Raw genomic sequence first — 14,944 nt, forward strand, 5'->3', positions numbered from 1 at the left:
CGTGTATGACAATTGTTTCTAATTTTTGTCCTTCTATGAAACATTCTAATTATTGTTCAATTGAAATATGAATTTTTAAGAATCAAATTGAATTGATGTCTCAAATTTAAATGGGAAATAATCCACAAGTTAGCAATAATTGAAGTTGGTTGTTGTTTAGTACGATTTTGTCACTTTTGTTCTCTTTTTTGAACATGATGGCACTTGAATCTCAATGTAGGTTGTACGATATAATTACAGTTCAGAGGAAAGGAAAGCATTGGTTGAACTTGTTAGCTACATTAAGAGCGTTGCATCAATGATGCAACGATGTGATACATTGGTAGCTAATGCTGTATGGGAAACAATCCATGCAGAAGTCCAGGATTTTGTGCAAAATACATTAGCCACTATGTTGCGGACGACCTTTCGAAAGAAGAAGGACCTAAGTAGGTGGGTGTTTGCTTTGCAGATTTTCTACTTTAGAACCATTTGATTTTATGACTCTTGAAAATGTTCCAAAATTTATTAGTGCTTTGGTAAATTGGGGCATGAAAGGGTTTTAATCCCACTCTGGCTGGAGACAAGGCATATTTGTTGTAGTGTTGAGTGTGTTAGTTTGTGACATCATAAAACCAAACCAATTTGTGGTCAAATGGTTATGCTAACAACCACCACATGAGCTGACTCAAAAGGGCTGTCCAAGGATAAAACACATGGGTTCATTGCTTATAGCTATTTAACCGACATCACCCATGTAAACTGTGGATGTTGGACAGGGTTGTTACAACCCTGTAAAAGCCATGTTTGTCTGTTGATCTTGTAAATCGTTTGCTTCAATACTCTTGTGATATTTCCAAGATTGAGGATACTGGTAGGATTTAAGTGTTTAGAGTTAGTATGTGAGGCTGTTATTTTGTTTTTTTTCTCATTTGCTATGTATGCAAAAATGTATTTCTGTGTTAGGGTTAATCAAACCCTAAACACTTCTCCTTATCTCTAATAACAGTTTTAATATTTTTATTATGTTAACTGTTCCCTAAAGTGGATAAAATATTTGAGTGCATTTATCAGGATGGACTACCAATTTCTGTAAGAGAATGATGTGTCCTGCGACTGACGAGTAGAAGGATATTTACCTTGCTATTGGCCGATTAAGATGACATTTATCTGTTTTATAGTTTATTGTTTTTTTGTCAGCTGAGCATCATAATGCTGCCCCAGTTTTCTTAGTTTCCACAGGTGCAAGGTGAATGAAGAACCAAGTTAACTTGCTGACACCGTTCTTTACCTTACACCATATTGAAGGGTTTACCTGTCTTTTTAAGGGAACTGTACTACCGGGGAAATAAATTTTCTGTTAAGGGTACTGAAGTGCAAAGATGTAATGTTCAAAACCCCTTTAAATCCAGCGTAAAAAGGAGTGGTCAGATTTCTCTATTCTGTTACAAGGCAATTAGATGTTATTTTGCCTCATAAACATCAGACGATGCCTATCTGTTGCATCTCATATGTCACCATGGTTTTGAGTGAATGCTTATATCTGCGTATGTAGAACTTCTTGCAGTGATCTCCCATTTACTTAATGTGACCTGGTTGATAAATTTCAGGGTTCTTTCCGATATGCGCACACTTTCAGCGGACTGGATGGCAAATACAAGCAAACCTGAATCTGAGGTACAACCCTTACAACATGGAGGCGAAGAAAGCAAAGGGAACTTCTTTTATCCTAGGCCAGTGGCACCCACTGCTGCACAGGTTCTACTTCATTCCGTTTTCTTTGTTCTGTATGTGGCTTAGTTGCACGAAGCGGGAGTGGGTGAGGGAGTGTGGGAGCGAGGGAATACAGAAGCTCCCAAGGTTGGGAGCGTATTACGAAAATGATGTAGCATAGCTGCATAGAGTTTTTACTTTAAAAGTACAATCTTTTTAGAAAGTAAAATTATGGGCCAAGTCCTCCATAAGTGTAAGAAATGGGCTAGTGTTACAATATAGTATGATTTTCTTTTTAAGATATCATGATTCATTACTTGGGCTAGATATATGAGTTCATCAAAGACCAATTAATAAAGCCAAGTGATAAATCCCTGTTTTCTATACAAAGATTATACAAATCTCCCATCTTTGTAAGGAGCAAGCTCCCATCTCAATGGGAGTCGGCTCCCGTCAAGCTCCTTCGTTGGGAGCGCGAAAGCGGGCTCCAAGGTGGAAGCAACTCTATTCTAGGAGCTACCTACTACTAAGGTCGCAAGGATTTCAAGATTTCCCTCTCATGCTGTTAATAGTTACTCTTCCTATGACAGTATAGTTTCTTCAGAATGGCCCACCCGCATGGTTGTTAGAATCGTACGATTCACGATAATATCAGAGCTTAGAGAAAATTGCACCGAGCAGCAATAAAACTGTGACCATTAACAAATGTTAAGCACCATATACCAGATCTTAGAGAAAATTTGTTAATTTGATTTTGGGGCTTTGGAATTATTGACAAGGCAAGGGACCTTCTGAAGAGAGCCATGTTGGTGACCCTAAGGGTAAATTGGCTTCAACAAAATACAAGAAGTTTTGAGGATAAGACTGATTTCTTTTATCAGCTTCTTTTCGGGTTTTGGCTTCTTTTTATCCTAGTTCTCCTTCATAAGGGAGCCAAACATGTGCATTGTATAATTTTTCTTGGTGTTTACCAGTAATATGCCTCCCATTTCACTTTAGTGTATTGGTGGTGTGGTCGATATGTTTGCTAGGCTCTGGATCTGGAACATCAATTATACCCTGCTTAATTATATATTTTTCAAGTAAAGGAAATCATTTTTTTCTTTTCTTGTTGCTATAGGTGCACTGCTTGCAGTTTCTGATATATGAGGTCGTCTCAGGTGGTAATCTGAGGAAGCCTGGGGGGCTCTTTGGGAATAGCAGCTCCGAGATTCCTGTTAATGATTTGAAACAACTCGAAACTTTCTTCTACAAGCTTAGCTTTTTCTTGCATATATTAGACTATACAGGTTTTATTATCTCCCTGTTCAATTTCAAAATGTGGCATGTTCCTTTTCTGGCATATTGATTTAAAAAGGATTTCCCCTTTGGACGTTTAAGAGTAAGACCATGCAAGTTATTAAACTAATAAAATTTTCATCTACAGTTACGTAAAATGGTGCTAGCATTCGTTCTCTCTTTTGAAATTTTCACTTTCTTCTCTTTCTCGCACTTAAATGTGTTCTTGTTGCTGTATATGGGAGGAGTGTAATGCTGCACTTATTAAATTGAAGAGCAAACATCGACCTGAATTATATCCTCTCTGAAAGAGGAAATGTTGAACTCGGGAAAACAAGTTGTCAAGTACTAAGAATTCTACCCTCCATGAAGATGTCTGTGATGGCCCCATAAACACCCAAGACCCCAAAATGTTTTCCTTATCTATATCTGCTATTCAGGCTTCATTGACCGGCCTTTACCGAGGTTGTGAAGGCCCCCAGATTCGATGAGGCCGTTGCTGAGGTTGTGAACCTCCCCAGATTCAATATGAGTTGCTGATGCATGTTTTAAAAAACTAATGTCCTGTCAGAAGTGAGTCATTTGACCTACCTACTAATAGGTTTACCTCTAGTATAGTAATCTGGTTCAAATCCACGGTATCAAAACATGTAATGGTATCAGTGACACAACGCTATACTGTCCAATGAGGGGACCGTATGGGCAGATGATTAGGTAACTATTAGTAGTGGGGATCCGAACTCCTGTTACGTAACATCCTGTATTTAAAACCCTAATGATATCAAAGAGGTTTTAGTCAGACATCTGCTCCTAGTGGTCAGAAACGCTCAAGAGGAGCTGTTGATCGACAGCTTTAGGTAATCTTATAAGTTGCTGTTGATCTACGTTGTCTAATCATCCTACTCAAAACCTACTAGCTATGAGTGGAGATGCCGCCAGGCTCATAGAACGGTTTTGGATTTGATAATTAAGCAATTTGGACAAGCTCTAACAGATGTGAAAGCTGTTCATGAATTTCGTGATGAGTAGCTCTTATGTCTCTTCTTGTCATACAAAAAACAAGTACATAAATATTTTTATTTGGTTGTATTTGTCTCCAAACATATCATCAAAATGTGGCATTCAAGTTCAAAGGCCCCTTTGAACCCCGTCCTCTTCTTTGTCCCTGTGAAATATGCTGCATGATTGGCTTTTTGACAAAATGTGGCAAAATATGCTTTTTTGCCTTTTTCCCTTGGACTTGTCCGAGACAACTTCTTGTACACCAAAGTGGGTTGTGTGCTCTGGAGCACCCCTAGATTCATAATTCGATGTTGCTGCTTATAATCTCAACAGTTTCTGTTAACATGTTTTATGGCAGGGTGGAGATAGGTTTGCATCATTCTTTGTATTCCTGTATCTTTGAAGTTAACAATTGCTGTTATGGTATTTGCAGAAACTGTTGCAAGTCTGACAGATCTTGGTTTTTTGTGGTTCAGAGAGTTTTATTTGGAGTCTTCTCGTGTTATTCAGGTGAAGAAATTAGAAAGTTTTATGACTTCATACATGTGTTTATTTAGGTAGTATGGTTCCTTGTCTTGATGAATAAGTATTGAGCTTGGAATGTGATTTATTTCGTTTACATCCATCAAAGAGTTTGTGGTACACTAAACTATTAAAGTTGCACGACGACTGAAGCCTCTCTCTCGCGCTCCCAATTAGAATCTACTAGGAACCTCGTCCCATCAAGAAAGGAGCATGGTCCCAACTAGGACAGAACTTCTTAAGCATACGAATCCCAATTGAAACAAAAAAAAGGTGTTGCCAGGAAGAGAAAGTATAAAGCTTCTATTAAAGCATCAAATTCAGAACCAATTGGCAATGAGTGGAGAGCCTGCCCATTCTCATATACTAATTTTGGAGGTTATAATTAACCAATGTGGGACAATCTCTAACAGCTACTATAAGATATTTGGAAACATAAACCTCTCAATACAAACATACTTTTACTATTTCTTGTGGAAAAAACACCTTTCTAATTGACACTAATTACTCATTTACATGCATAGTAGAACTAACAAAGAAATGATCTCTTTTAGTTTATATGTTTTATTTAATACTTGTGTTTACATTCAATGTTTGTGTGTGTGTATATATATACACATAAATACACACACATTCGCTCATATAGACATTCCCAACCTTGGATTCGATATCCGCTTGCTCCCCCGCATCTGCTCCTACAAGTAAGATTTCACTACTTGATTTAAGAAGATCAAAATTCATGCTACTAGGATTTCACTACTTGATTTAAGATCACAATTCCCTCGCATGCTAAAATGTGCCATCAATTGAGTAATTTGCACTCATTATGTTCTCTTTCCTTTCTTCCTCTTCCCCCAATGGGCCGACCACTTTTCCCATTTACACCGTTAGAGGTAATTTCACATTGGTTAATTATAACATGTGAAACTAGTATATGAGCATGGGCGGCCTATGTACTTCTTGCCAATTGGTTTCGAGTTGGATGCTTTAAGATGGTATTAGAGTTAGGCTTTCGGAGATCTCTTGATTGACTGCCCCGTTGTTTGTGCCTTATGTGCACGTTATTTCGTTGTGATCCTTATGTCATGGATCCCCTGTTTAACCTTTCACGTGTGGCTCTAGGGCTGCACGTGCAGGGGAGTGTTGAAGCAAGTCTCACTTTGGTTAATTATAACTTCCAAAACTGTTATATGAGCTTGGGTGGCCTCTCCATTCATTGCCAATTGGTTTTGAGTTGGATGCTTTACATACACCAATACATATCTTCTTTATTTTTCCTCGTTTAATTGAATTGAATTCCTCCTACTACCTTATCCTTTGTCTTTGATGCATTTAATACTCATATCCTTCTCGATTACGATCCAAAATCATCTCCAAATACAAGTGCACATACATGGCAGACGTTTAGAATTCTTTTATTCCGCTCACCAATACTGTACCTAATTAATCCTTAGTCGGCCTAATTAATCGTCTTAATCCTCATTCTTTCCATCCATTTTAAAATAGATACAACGTGCCAAATACCATGTGAACATGCTTATCCAAATACAGATGGATATATGGGAAACCGTTGCATCACCCAGGTTCCACCTCTTTTTGGCGGGGGGGGGGGGGGGGGGATAGGGGGTCAGAAGCACCCACATTACTGTTATATAGCTTGCTATACATTTTTGGGCCCATTTCCTAACAACTTTAGCTTTTGGGACTACTTGTAACTTAACATGGTATCAAAGCTCTGGTTTCTGAGAGGTCTTGGGTTCAAGTCTCTCCATATGCGTTTCCTTAATATTATGTTCGCTCTATCCATGAAAATTTACATCTCCACGTTGCAAGATGGGTTTGCACGTGAGGGATGGTGTTAGATAGCTTGATATACATTGTTGGAGCCATTTCCTAGCAGCTTAAGCTTTTGGACTACAAGTAACTTAACAATAGCACCTCATAAACGGGCAGAATCATACTCCCCAGGTCCTCTACCCACTCCATCGCCTTTACCATGGAGTTGTGCAATGGGTCCAAGTGGCTCTGACACCAACAATCCTTCCCAGTACAATGTTTTCCGCTTTGTCCGCCACACAAAGCACGCGCACCCATATATGTACGTCCACACAGCTAGCGCACAACTTTGTTCTTCCAAGTTTCAATGGGTAAACTCTTCCTACCAAGAAGATCCTATGCCTTCACTATTATAAGATTAGAAAATAACATTATTATCTTGAATCTGAACTAATTTATTTTATCTTATCTTCTTTTTCTGCATATCCTCCTTAACTGTTTATGACTTTTCTCTCTGGAATTGACAGAAACACGTATATTGACAATTTGCAGTTTCCTATTGAATGCTCTCTTCCCTGGATGCTGGTGGATCATGTGATTGAGGCGCATAGTACTGGCCTTTTGGAGAGTGTTTTAATGCCATTTGACATTTATAATGATTCTGCTCGGCAAGCGCTGGCTGTTCTCAAGCAACGCTTCCTCTATGATGAAATTGAAGCTGAGGTAAATTTATTTATGTGAACTTTTTCTGGTGAAGATGGCTTAATGATTGTGGTCCCTTTTGGGTAAGTTTTTCATGTACTTCTGTGATGTCAAGTTCCTTTAAATTACGACGTTAGTATGGTTTATCTCGACGGAGTGACTAAAACTTTTTGGTCCCTGCCATTATCAACATTAATATTTATTTGAAGAGCGAAACGATCAAAGCGTTATTTCGCTAACCTAGTTTCTAAGTTCTAATTTACGGGAATTGACATAAACATTGGACATGCAAGGAAGGTTTCAAAGTAAAGTCCATACAAGAGCCAATGACGGATTAACTGAAAATATATGAGGTCTTCTCGTGCATTCCTATAAAGAGCGCATGCCTACAATTTCATATTGGATGTGATTGCTGTAAAGTGAAGTCCCATATCGCGTGGGGACCAAAGTAATATGAAGCATATAAGCATGAGGGCACCTTCACTTCAACAACTAGCTTTTGGGGTTGAGTTCTACCGTTAGTAGCATGAAGCGGGGGCGGGAGCGGAAGCGGGGGAGCGGAGGCACCTAAGGTTGGGAGCGCCTAAGGAGTGTATATAGATTATATAAAAATATGTATATAAAATATCTTTAAATACTTAACCATTAAAGGAAAATTGAAACGTACTCAAAGTTTTCTCGATCTTAAAGTGTAATTATTAGAAGTTATATATTCTCAATCTGCAAAACTTCTTGGCTAATATGATTCTTATATTCTTATTTCCACTATGGCATAACTTCCTTAAAGGTAAGAGAATGCCTTAACGGCCCGAGAAGCTCCCATCTTAGTTAAGAGCAAGCTCTCGTCAAGCTTCCATCTTGGGAGCGCCAATTCGAGCTCCTGTCTAGGGAGCACACCCATTTTAAAAGGATCCTGCTACTAAGGTTCTACCCAGACCGTGTAACATGGTATCAGAGCTAGGCACCATAGATGAGAGCTAGGCACCATAGATGAGAAGGGTCCATGTCTTTGACTTGAATGCAACAAGTGCTTCTGAGTGAGCATGCTGCGCCTGAGGGGGAGGGTGTGAAGCGAAGTCTCCCATTGCTTGTGAGCCAATGTAATATGAAGTATATAAGCCTGAGGGCACCCTCAATTCAACATCTAGCTTTTATGGTTGAGTTCTGTTAGAATACTATTAGACTTTGTCCCACATCGCTTAGAAAATTTGTCATAACGAATCGCATAATAAGTAATAGTGGTTTTGTCAGGGTCATTAACACCCTATAGACTATTCCTTTAGCTCTAATACCAAGTTCTACCCAAGACTGTGTAACTAACGCGTCTAACAATTCTCAACCTAAGATGAAGTTCATTGATGTCATCAAGCACAAGTGTAAATGTTTCTAAAGGTTACAGTTGATCTGGTAAGTTTGTCAAAGTCAATAGATTAACAAAGCAGAAGAAGTTAAGTAGTGGGAGGGCATTTATTCTAAGCAAGTGGAGATAGGTCTTTTGTTAATGCTAAAAGTTAGGAAATGTTAAACGCAGGTTGGATAAATATCAAAAATACAAAACGTAACATATTTTAAGGGTTTATTTGGGTTGAGTGTCTAAAATAAGTAGAAAAGGCTAAGAAAAAAGTATTTCTATTTGTTGTAGTTATGAAAAAAAAGGACGAGTGTTCTTAAAACAACAAATCCTAACTTAAGCTTCGGACCCATCTATACCTGGCTCAGCCTTTCCATTTACTTTGGTGTTCAAAGTTTTCCTGCAGGGAGGATTCATGGAATGGAATTTTAGATAAGCATGGAAGATGGAAGTACATGTTTGTTGATGATAATGTGGATGGTGTTACATGATCAATGACGTGCCTTTTACTCAGTTCTGAATTTTCTTTTTCATTTCAGGTTGATCACTGTTTCGATATATTTGTTTCCACACTGTGTGACACTATTTTTACTTACTACAAAAGTTTGGCTGCAAGGTTTGCCTTTGCTCTCTGGTTTTCTCTTTTTTTTTTTTTTCTACTTAAAATGCTGCAAAACTGATATTCTTTGTTTTTGGTTGTTGAAATCTGCAGTAGTTTACTTGATTCCTCATTTCTTTTCTCCGTAGAGAATGGGGAAAAGTTTTCTGTCCAACCTATGAGATTCACTGCTCTACTAAAGATGACTCGAGTGAAGGTGAGAATATATTTACATCGAGTCATATCTGATTACAATCTGTTTCTTCAATCTGTCAGTGCTGTCGTTTGTTGGCTTTGGTTTGGGCATGCGTATTGTTTCTTGTTTGTTTACTTATGAGTTATTTCTCACTTTTTCTGTGTCTTTCTGCAATTTCTTCATATTATTATGCATTCAAGGAGCAAAAGTATTGTAAGTTTTCTGTTTTACTTTTTCAAATAATGAATAATTGCTTCTCTGTGTACTTAAAATGAAAAATTAAGAGGTGGTGTTGGTGTCGGTGCAGTTTGCCCTCTTCGCAGAACATAGAAAATCTTGTAAGAATTACAATAAATGGACCAAGAAAATAAAACAAATTTTGTACCTGGAAGGCATTTTTACCAAGCTGACTTAAAGAAGTTTCAGCAGTATGAACTCTGTTGCAGGCCAAAATGATAAAGCTGGCAAAGTGGACAATGGAACAGGATCCTACCTCAGTCCTCCAAAGAAACACTTTTCTTTTCCCTTTTTTATGATAAGTTCCTTTTACTGTGTGAACTAAAGAAATGGGAATATGATCACTCAACAGCAGTTGTGGATGAGATAGTTCCCATCATCCTGTAGATTTAGTGTAATCCAAACACATATTTTACTCTTCGAAAGATGAGGTGTTTTTCAGCTCTTCTGCAACTGAGATATGGCTGCTGGATGTTTAGGAATTTGAAAGTTCTGTTTCGTTGTTTCTTTCCTCGGCTATTACCAGTCCAACTCCCAAGTTTGTTAAATACTTCTCCCGTCCCAAATTTTGCCCATCTTTCCTCTTTTGGATATTCGAAAATCCTTGTCCATGTTGACTAGTCAATGAGAAGTAATTGAACTATGTCCTTTTTTGCCCTTTATTCCCATATTGAAAATTCAAAGACAGAAGTGGAGGGAAATGCTTTGGAATCTAAAAAGTAATCATTGCATTTTAAATAGGAGGGAAACTTTGAAAATTCATTTATTCAGAAGAGTACTGATTGTGTTCCCTTAAAAAGTTGGATTCCCAAAAAGGGACAAAAATTTTGGGATGGAGGGAGTAGTAGGTTGTGTTGAATGTGTATCCATCGTAATAATATCATCTTTAGCTAAGCTTTTGTTCAAATGAATCTTGAGATTTGCTTACAGCACATTCATATTGCATCACGTGGTCAATGTTTGTTTACCATTTGTTGTCCATATAATGATTGGTTGGTGCAGAAAATAGCATAATTCGTGATATACTATTCATGCTTTAGAATGAAAAAAGTTGTGTAAGAGCTTGTCCTGCTTCCCGCTTTGATTAAAAATCACCTCCAAAACTAGTATTTGAGCCTGGGTGGCCTCTCTCGTTGCCAATTAGTTTTGAGTTGGATGCTCTTAACAGTTTAAACAATGGATTTTAATTCTTGATTAGTTCTTGACTTATATTGTTCAGCCACACTTTTCTCTTTTGTGAGTGCTTGTTTTGATCTTCTTACTCTTCTATTTCCTCCTATCCTTTTAATAATGATGCCGGTTTTATTGTGTATAGTTATTGGGAAGGACAATTAACCTAAGAAGTCTGATTGCTGGAAAGATGAACAAAATATTCAGGGAGAATATTGAATTTTTGTTTGACAGGTTTGAGTCTCAGGACCTGTGTGCTATTGTGGTTAGTAACCTTTATCTAGTCGGGTTCATCTAAACATATAGTAAACCTTCTTGTTTCTCATATTAATTTTGAAATGTTCAAACCAATGTTTTGGTTCAGGAATTGGAAAAGCTTCTGAATATCTTGCAACTTGGTCATGAATTGCTGTCCAGAGATCTTTCAATAGACTCATTCAGTCTCATGTTAAATGAGATGCAGGAGAATATATCTATCGTGTCATATTCCAGTAGACTTGCTTCTCAGGTTTGGAGAAGTTGTTTTGGTGGATTTCCACTCCTTTATTTTTTACCATATTTGCATACATGGTAGTTATCTGGTACATGGCATAAATTTGTGAAGTATGTGCTCTGTGAGAGTGTCAGTTTTGTAATGATACTAGATCCTGCTTTCGCTATATATCATTGGTAAATCTATGTCAGCACGGCCTTCTTGTTTTTGCGTTACGTGAACTCTTTAGGAGGATATCAACATTGACCAGTTAAAATATCATCTGAATATTGAAATGTTACTATGTAATAAAAAGTTATTGACTTATTGGATAAGGTTACAAAAGTTTTTGTTACCTCTCTTCCTCTCTCCCTCTCCCCCCCTCTCTATAGTGTTGTGGAGATTTTGAGGTATTGAATACTATTCCTATCATTATAAGAACTTGAATATAAATGGGGTACCGACGCTTGTCCATATATAAGTAAGGGAAAAGGATGTCTAATTTCCCCATGTGTATATCCATATATAACTAAACATATTTCTATATATTGCACAAGAAGCATAAAAGAAAGTTTATTAGTTATTATTATTATTTTTTGGGTTTCCGGAGGAGCGTGCTTCCGTATTTTGGGATAATATGATAGAATTGCATGCCTTTTGAGTTGTTGATGCTTAATTTCCTGAACTAGGTTGTTTGTTTTCTAGATTTGGTCGGAGATGCAAATTGATTTTTTGCCAAACTTCACGCTCTGTAATACTACTCAGAGATATGTTCGTTCATCAAAAGTACCCCCTGCTTCTCTTCAGAAGCCTACAATTCCACATTCAAAGCCGAGTTTTTACTGTGGTACTCAGGTAGAAAATCCTCTGTTCAACATCCTCTCTTATGCTGATGTTTTTTGACACTGCATTTTACTTATTGCGTGCAGAATATTTGTTCCTTTTCTTAATTTTGGAATAAACTAAATTATTTTATATCTCTTTGTAAATATCAATCAGACTGTTCATTAGTCACCCATCTTCTGCTGCAAATTTTGTACCTGGGTGTCAGATGCATTGCATTATCTTTAGCAGCGAGAAGAAATATTTTTTTCTGGACATGAAAATGAATTTCTTCCTAAAACCTTATGACTTAAGTAGATTTTTTTGTTATAAATACTCTCTATTTCTCTCTCAGGATATACTTGTGTTAGAAATGTGTACAAATGTTTTTCTCTTATGTTTGTTGATCCACCAATTCTCACAAAAGTTTAAGCTTTTAGGGAATGGGTCGAAGAATGTATGTCTTGCTAGTCAGCACCCTCCCGTCCTGCACATTTAGATGCTAACATTCATATACTAAGTGAAACATAAATGCAAAGGGGAGAAGCGAAATGCAAAAGTGGGAGGTGGTTTTGGTAATTCAAGGGAAATTAAATCTGTTGGTTTTTCGATAAACTTAATCTGTTGGCTAGGAGAGATAAACCACAAATTGCTTTTTCTTCTGCTTTCAAGAGAGATTTGAACTCAAGACCTTTCAGAAATCTCTGATCCAAGCTGATTCACCCATTTGTAGATTGCAAAGACGAAATGTGTATTGCTTATCAATTCATCAATAAGTAAGTTGAATAGGGAAACCACGATAAACCCTGGGTAATTGTATGACTACACCATGTTTGAAATGACATAAATGACGAGAATACTAAACCAATCATATCCACATTCACTCCCACCCCCTCTCAAACTAAGAAAGCAAGGGCAGAGAGCATCAGGAGTTTTGCCAAGAAAGAAATGAAAGTGAGCAGCAATGTGAGTTTATGTGAAGAAGTGGGCCAGCTAGTGCTTAAGTTGGTCAAACAAGGGAGAAGGTGGAACACTGTTGACGGTAGGAGCTGCAAAGGTTGCGGGAGGGCAAGAAGATTGTTGCGGTCGCGGAGAGGGGAAGATAGCACTCGAATGAGAATTGCGTCCCTTGTAAAAGTTGAGGGCATGCATTCTTCCAATGCCCCTTTTGCTGGGAAAAACTACACTCATCCCTAGCAACCCAAGTTTTAGGCTTTGCCCGTAACTTGATCAAATGTGATGTTGGGGTAGGCAAGAGAGGTGCCTAATAAGATTAGGTAGAGCAGATGGGGTTGCAAACACGGACTGCGAAGGAGATGCAACGGAAGTCACCTCAATCGAGTTTCCTAAGCAATGAGTTCTCTCATTGCACCGTGTACTAAGGGTAAGGGAGAAGGATGTATCTCAAACTGATCATGGAGAGCCATGCAAAACTGTACAAGTTGCTGTTTCTCACAGTACTGTACATTTTAGCAATCAAGTGACTGCAATGTCGTGGGTTCTACAAGAGCCAATTCATCCCAATAAGTTCTCATCTCATTATAAAATTCCTAAATAGATTTATTATGCTGCGTACTTGCGTAGCATGCTGAATAGACATCTCAAGTTCATACTCCCTTGCAAAGTTGGACTCAAGATGCATAACACTTCAAGTAATACTTTGCGAAGTAGTTCCTTACCGACTATGAAATTCTTCACGACACTTCACCAATAATAGTAATTATCGCCATTCAAATGGATGCTAATTGCTTTATCTTCTGACATCATGATGACATGAGAAATATTAAAAAAAATTTAACTCAGTTACCAGAAAAGATCTGAAAGAGGGCTATCTGTAGAGGCTCGAACAAGAAGAGCTCAGCGGAGGCCTGTCTAAGTCAAATAGAGGTTTGGCAAAGTCAAATAGAGGTGCTACAAACTCAAACACATCGGGGTCCAAAACACACGAAGCAGATAAGCAGGATTTGAGTTCGGATCAGAGGACTTGGGGCGCAACTGAACGCCACTAATCGTCGACAAGTGTGGATGTCTCTCGTGGTAGGGAATGTTTCGGCGGTGATCGAAGTTGCAGATCAATGAGACAAAACACTGCTGGGTTTTCCAAACATATGTCTTCTGCAATCAACCAGACACTGAAGAGTGTTGTCGGATAGGGGAAACTCGGGTGATGTTGTCGATGGGTTGTGAGGCTGCCAGAGTTGTGACAATTATGGTAGAATTCATAGACAGGTAACAGCAGGTGAAGAGATAGATCATGACATAAGTAGATCTACATAGGAAGGCATAGAGAAACATAGACCAAGGAGAGAGATGAGTATTCCAGCGAGTGGGTCCTGTACTAAACCATTATCTACTATGGCTCTTATATCATGTTAGATTGTTAAGAGAGAACTTTTATTGCCAATCGGGACAACTAAACTACCCTCGTGAAATAACATAAAGGACTACAGCATTAAAATGATGATATCTACAATCACAATCTATCAAGCTATCCAAGACTAGTTAGTACACACCCATGCGTCATCTTGTAGTATTGCATTGCATTTGTAACTCATGTCGACAGTTATGTACATGTTGTAACTCATTGCGTTTGTTACATGTTACATCTCGCATGGGTCTGTGCTGACTTCAGTTTTACACATCGATCTGACATGATGAGTAATTATCTTCCTAGGTTGGTTTTTTAGAAGTGTTCCTTACATTTTATTGTGGCTGTAGGATCTAAATTCTGCACACCAAAGCTCTGCGCGGTTGCATAGTGGATTCTTTGGAATGCCTCACATGTTTTCCGTCGTGAGGCTCTTAGGATCTAGATCATTACCTTGGCTCATCCGTGCTCTACTGGATCATGTATCGAATAAGGTATGTGGTTTTGTGTAATCCTTCTGATTATGTATTTTTGTTGAATAATGGTGGTTATTAACTTGAATGGTCAGTTTGACATTCCATGAAAGTTAATGGATTGTTTTTTCCTTAATTGTATTTTGTTTTTCTTACAAATGTACAGCAAACTTATGGTTTCAGTATCTCTGTCAATATAATTTCTGTACATGGGTGTAGGGTTTAGTTATTGTATGACTGACATATGTGATATCACAGTTTTCGATGGGCCTTAAATTTACACAC

General features: G+C 38.0%; 1 protein-coding gene across 2 annotated transcripts in view; it reads left to right on the forward strand.

The window, feature by feature from the left end:
• Positions 1–14,944, forward strand: part of LOC131327258 (protein PIR) — a 75,836-nt gene that overhangs the window by 17,430 nt on the left and 43,462 nt on the right. For both annotated transcript variants that reach the window (XM_058360318.1, XM_058360319.1), the window contains 11 exons: positions 221–432; positions 1,590–1,737; positions 2,813–2,981; positions 4,406–4,482; positions 6,823–6,993; positions 8,863–8,939; positions 9,036–9,138; positions 10,670–10,789; positions 10,889–11,032; positions 11,702–11,851; positions 14,537–14,680. In XM_058360318.1, the coding sequence (XP_058216301.1) occupies positions 221–432; positions 1,590–1,737; positions 2,813–2,981; positions 4,406–4,482; positions 6,823–6,993; positions 8,863–8,939; positions 9,036–9,138; positions 10,670–10,789; positions 10,889–11,032; positions 11,702–11,851; positions 14,537–14,680 (1,515 nt within the window). The remainder of the gene's footprint in view (positions 1–220; positions 433–1,589; positions 1,738–2,812; positions 2,982–4,405; positions 4,483–6,822; positions 6,994–8,862; positions 8,940–9,035; positions 9,139–10,669; positions 10,790–10,888; positions 11,033–11,701; positions 11,852–14,536; positions 14,681–14,944) is intronic.

Source organism: Rhododendron vialii, chromosome 5a (assembly GCF_030253575.1).
Source record: "Rhododendron vialii isolate Sample 1 chromosome 5a, ASM3025357v1".
Lineage (NCBI taxonomy): Eukaryota > Viridiplantae > Streptophyta > Magnoliopsida > Ericales > Ericaceae > Rhododendron > Rhododendron vialii.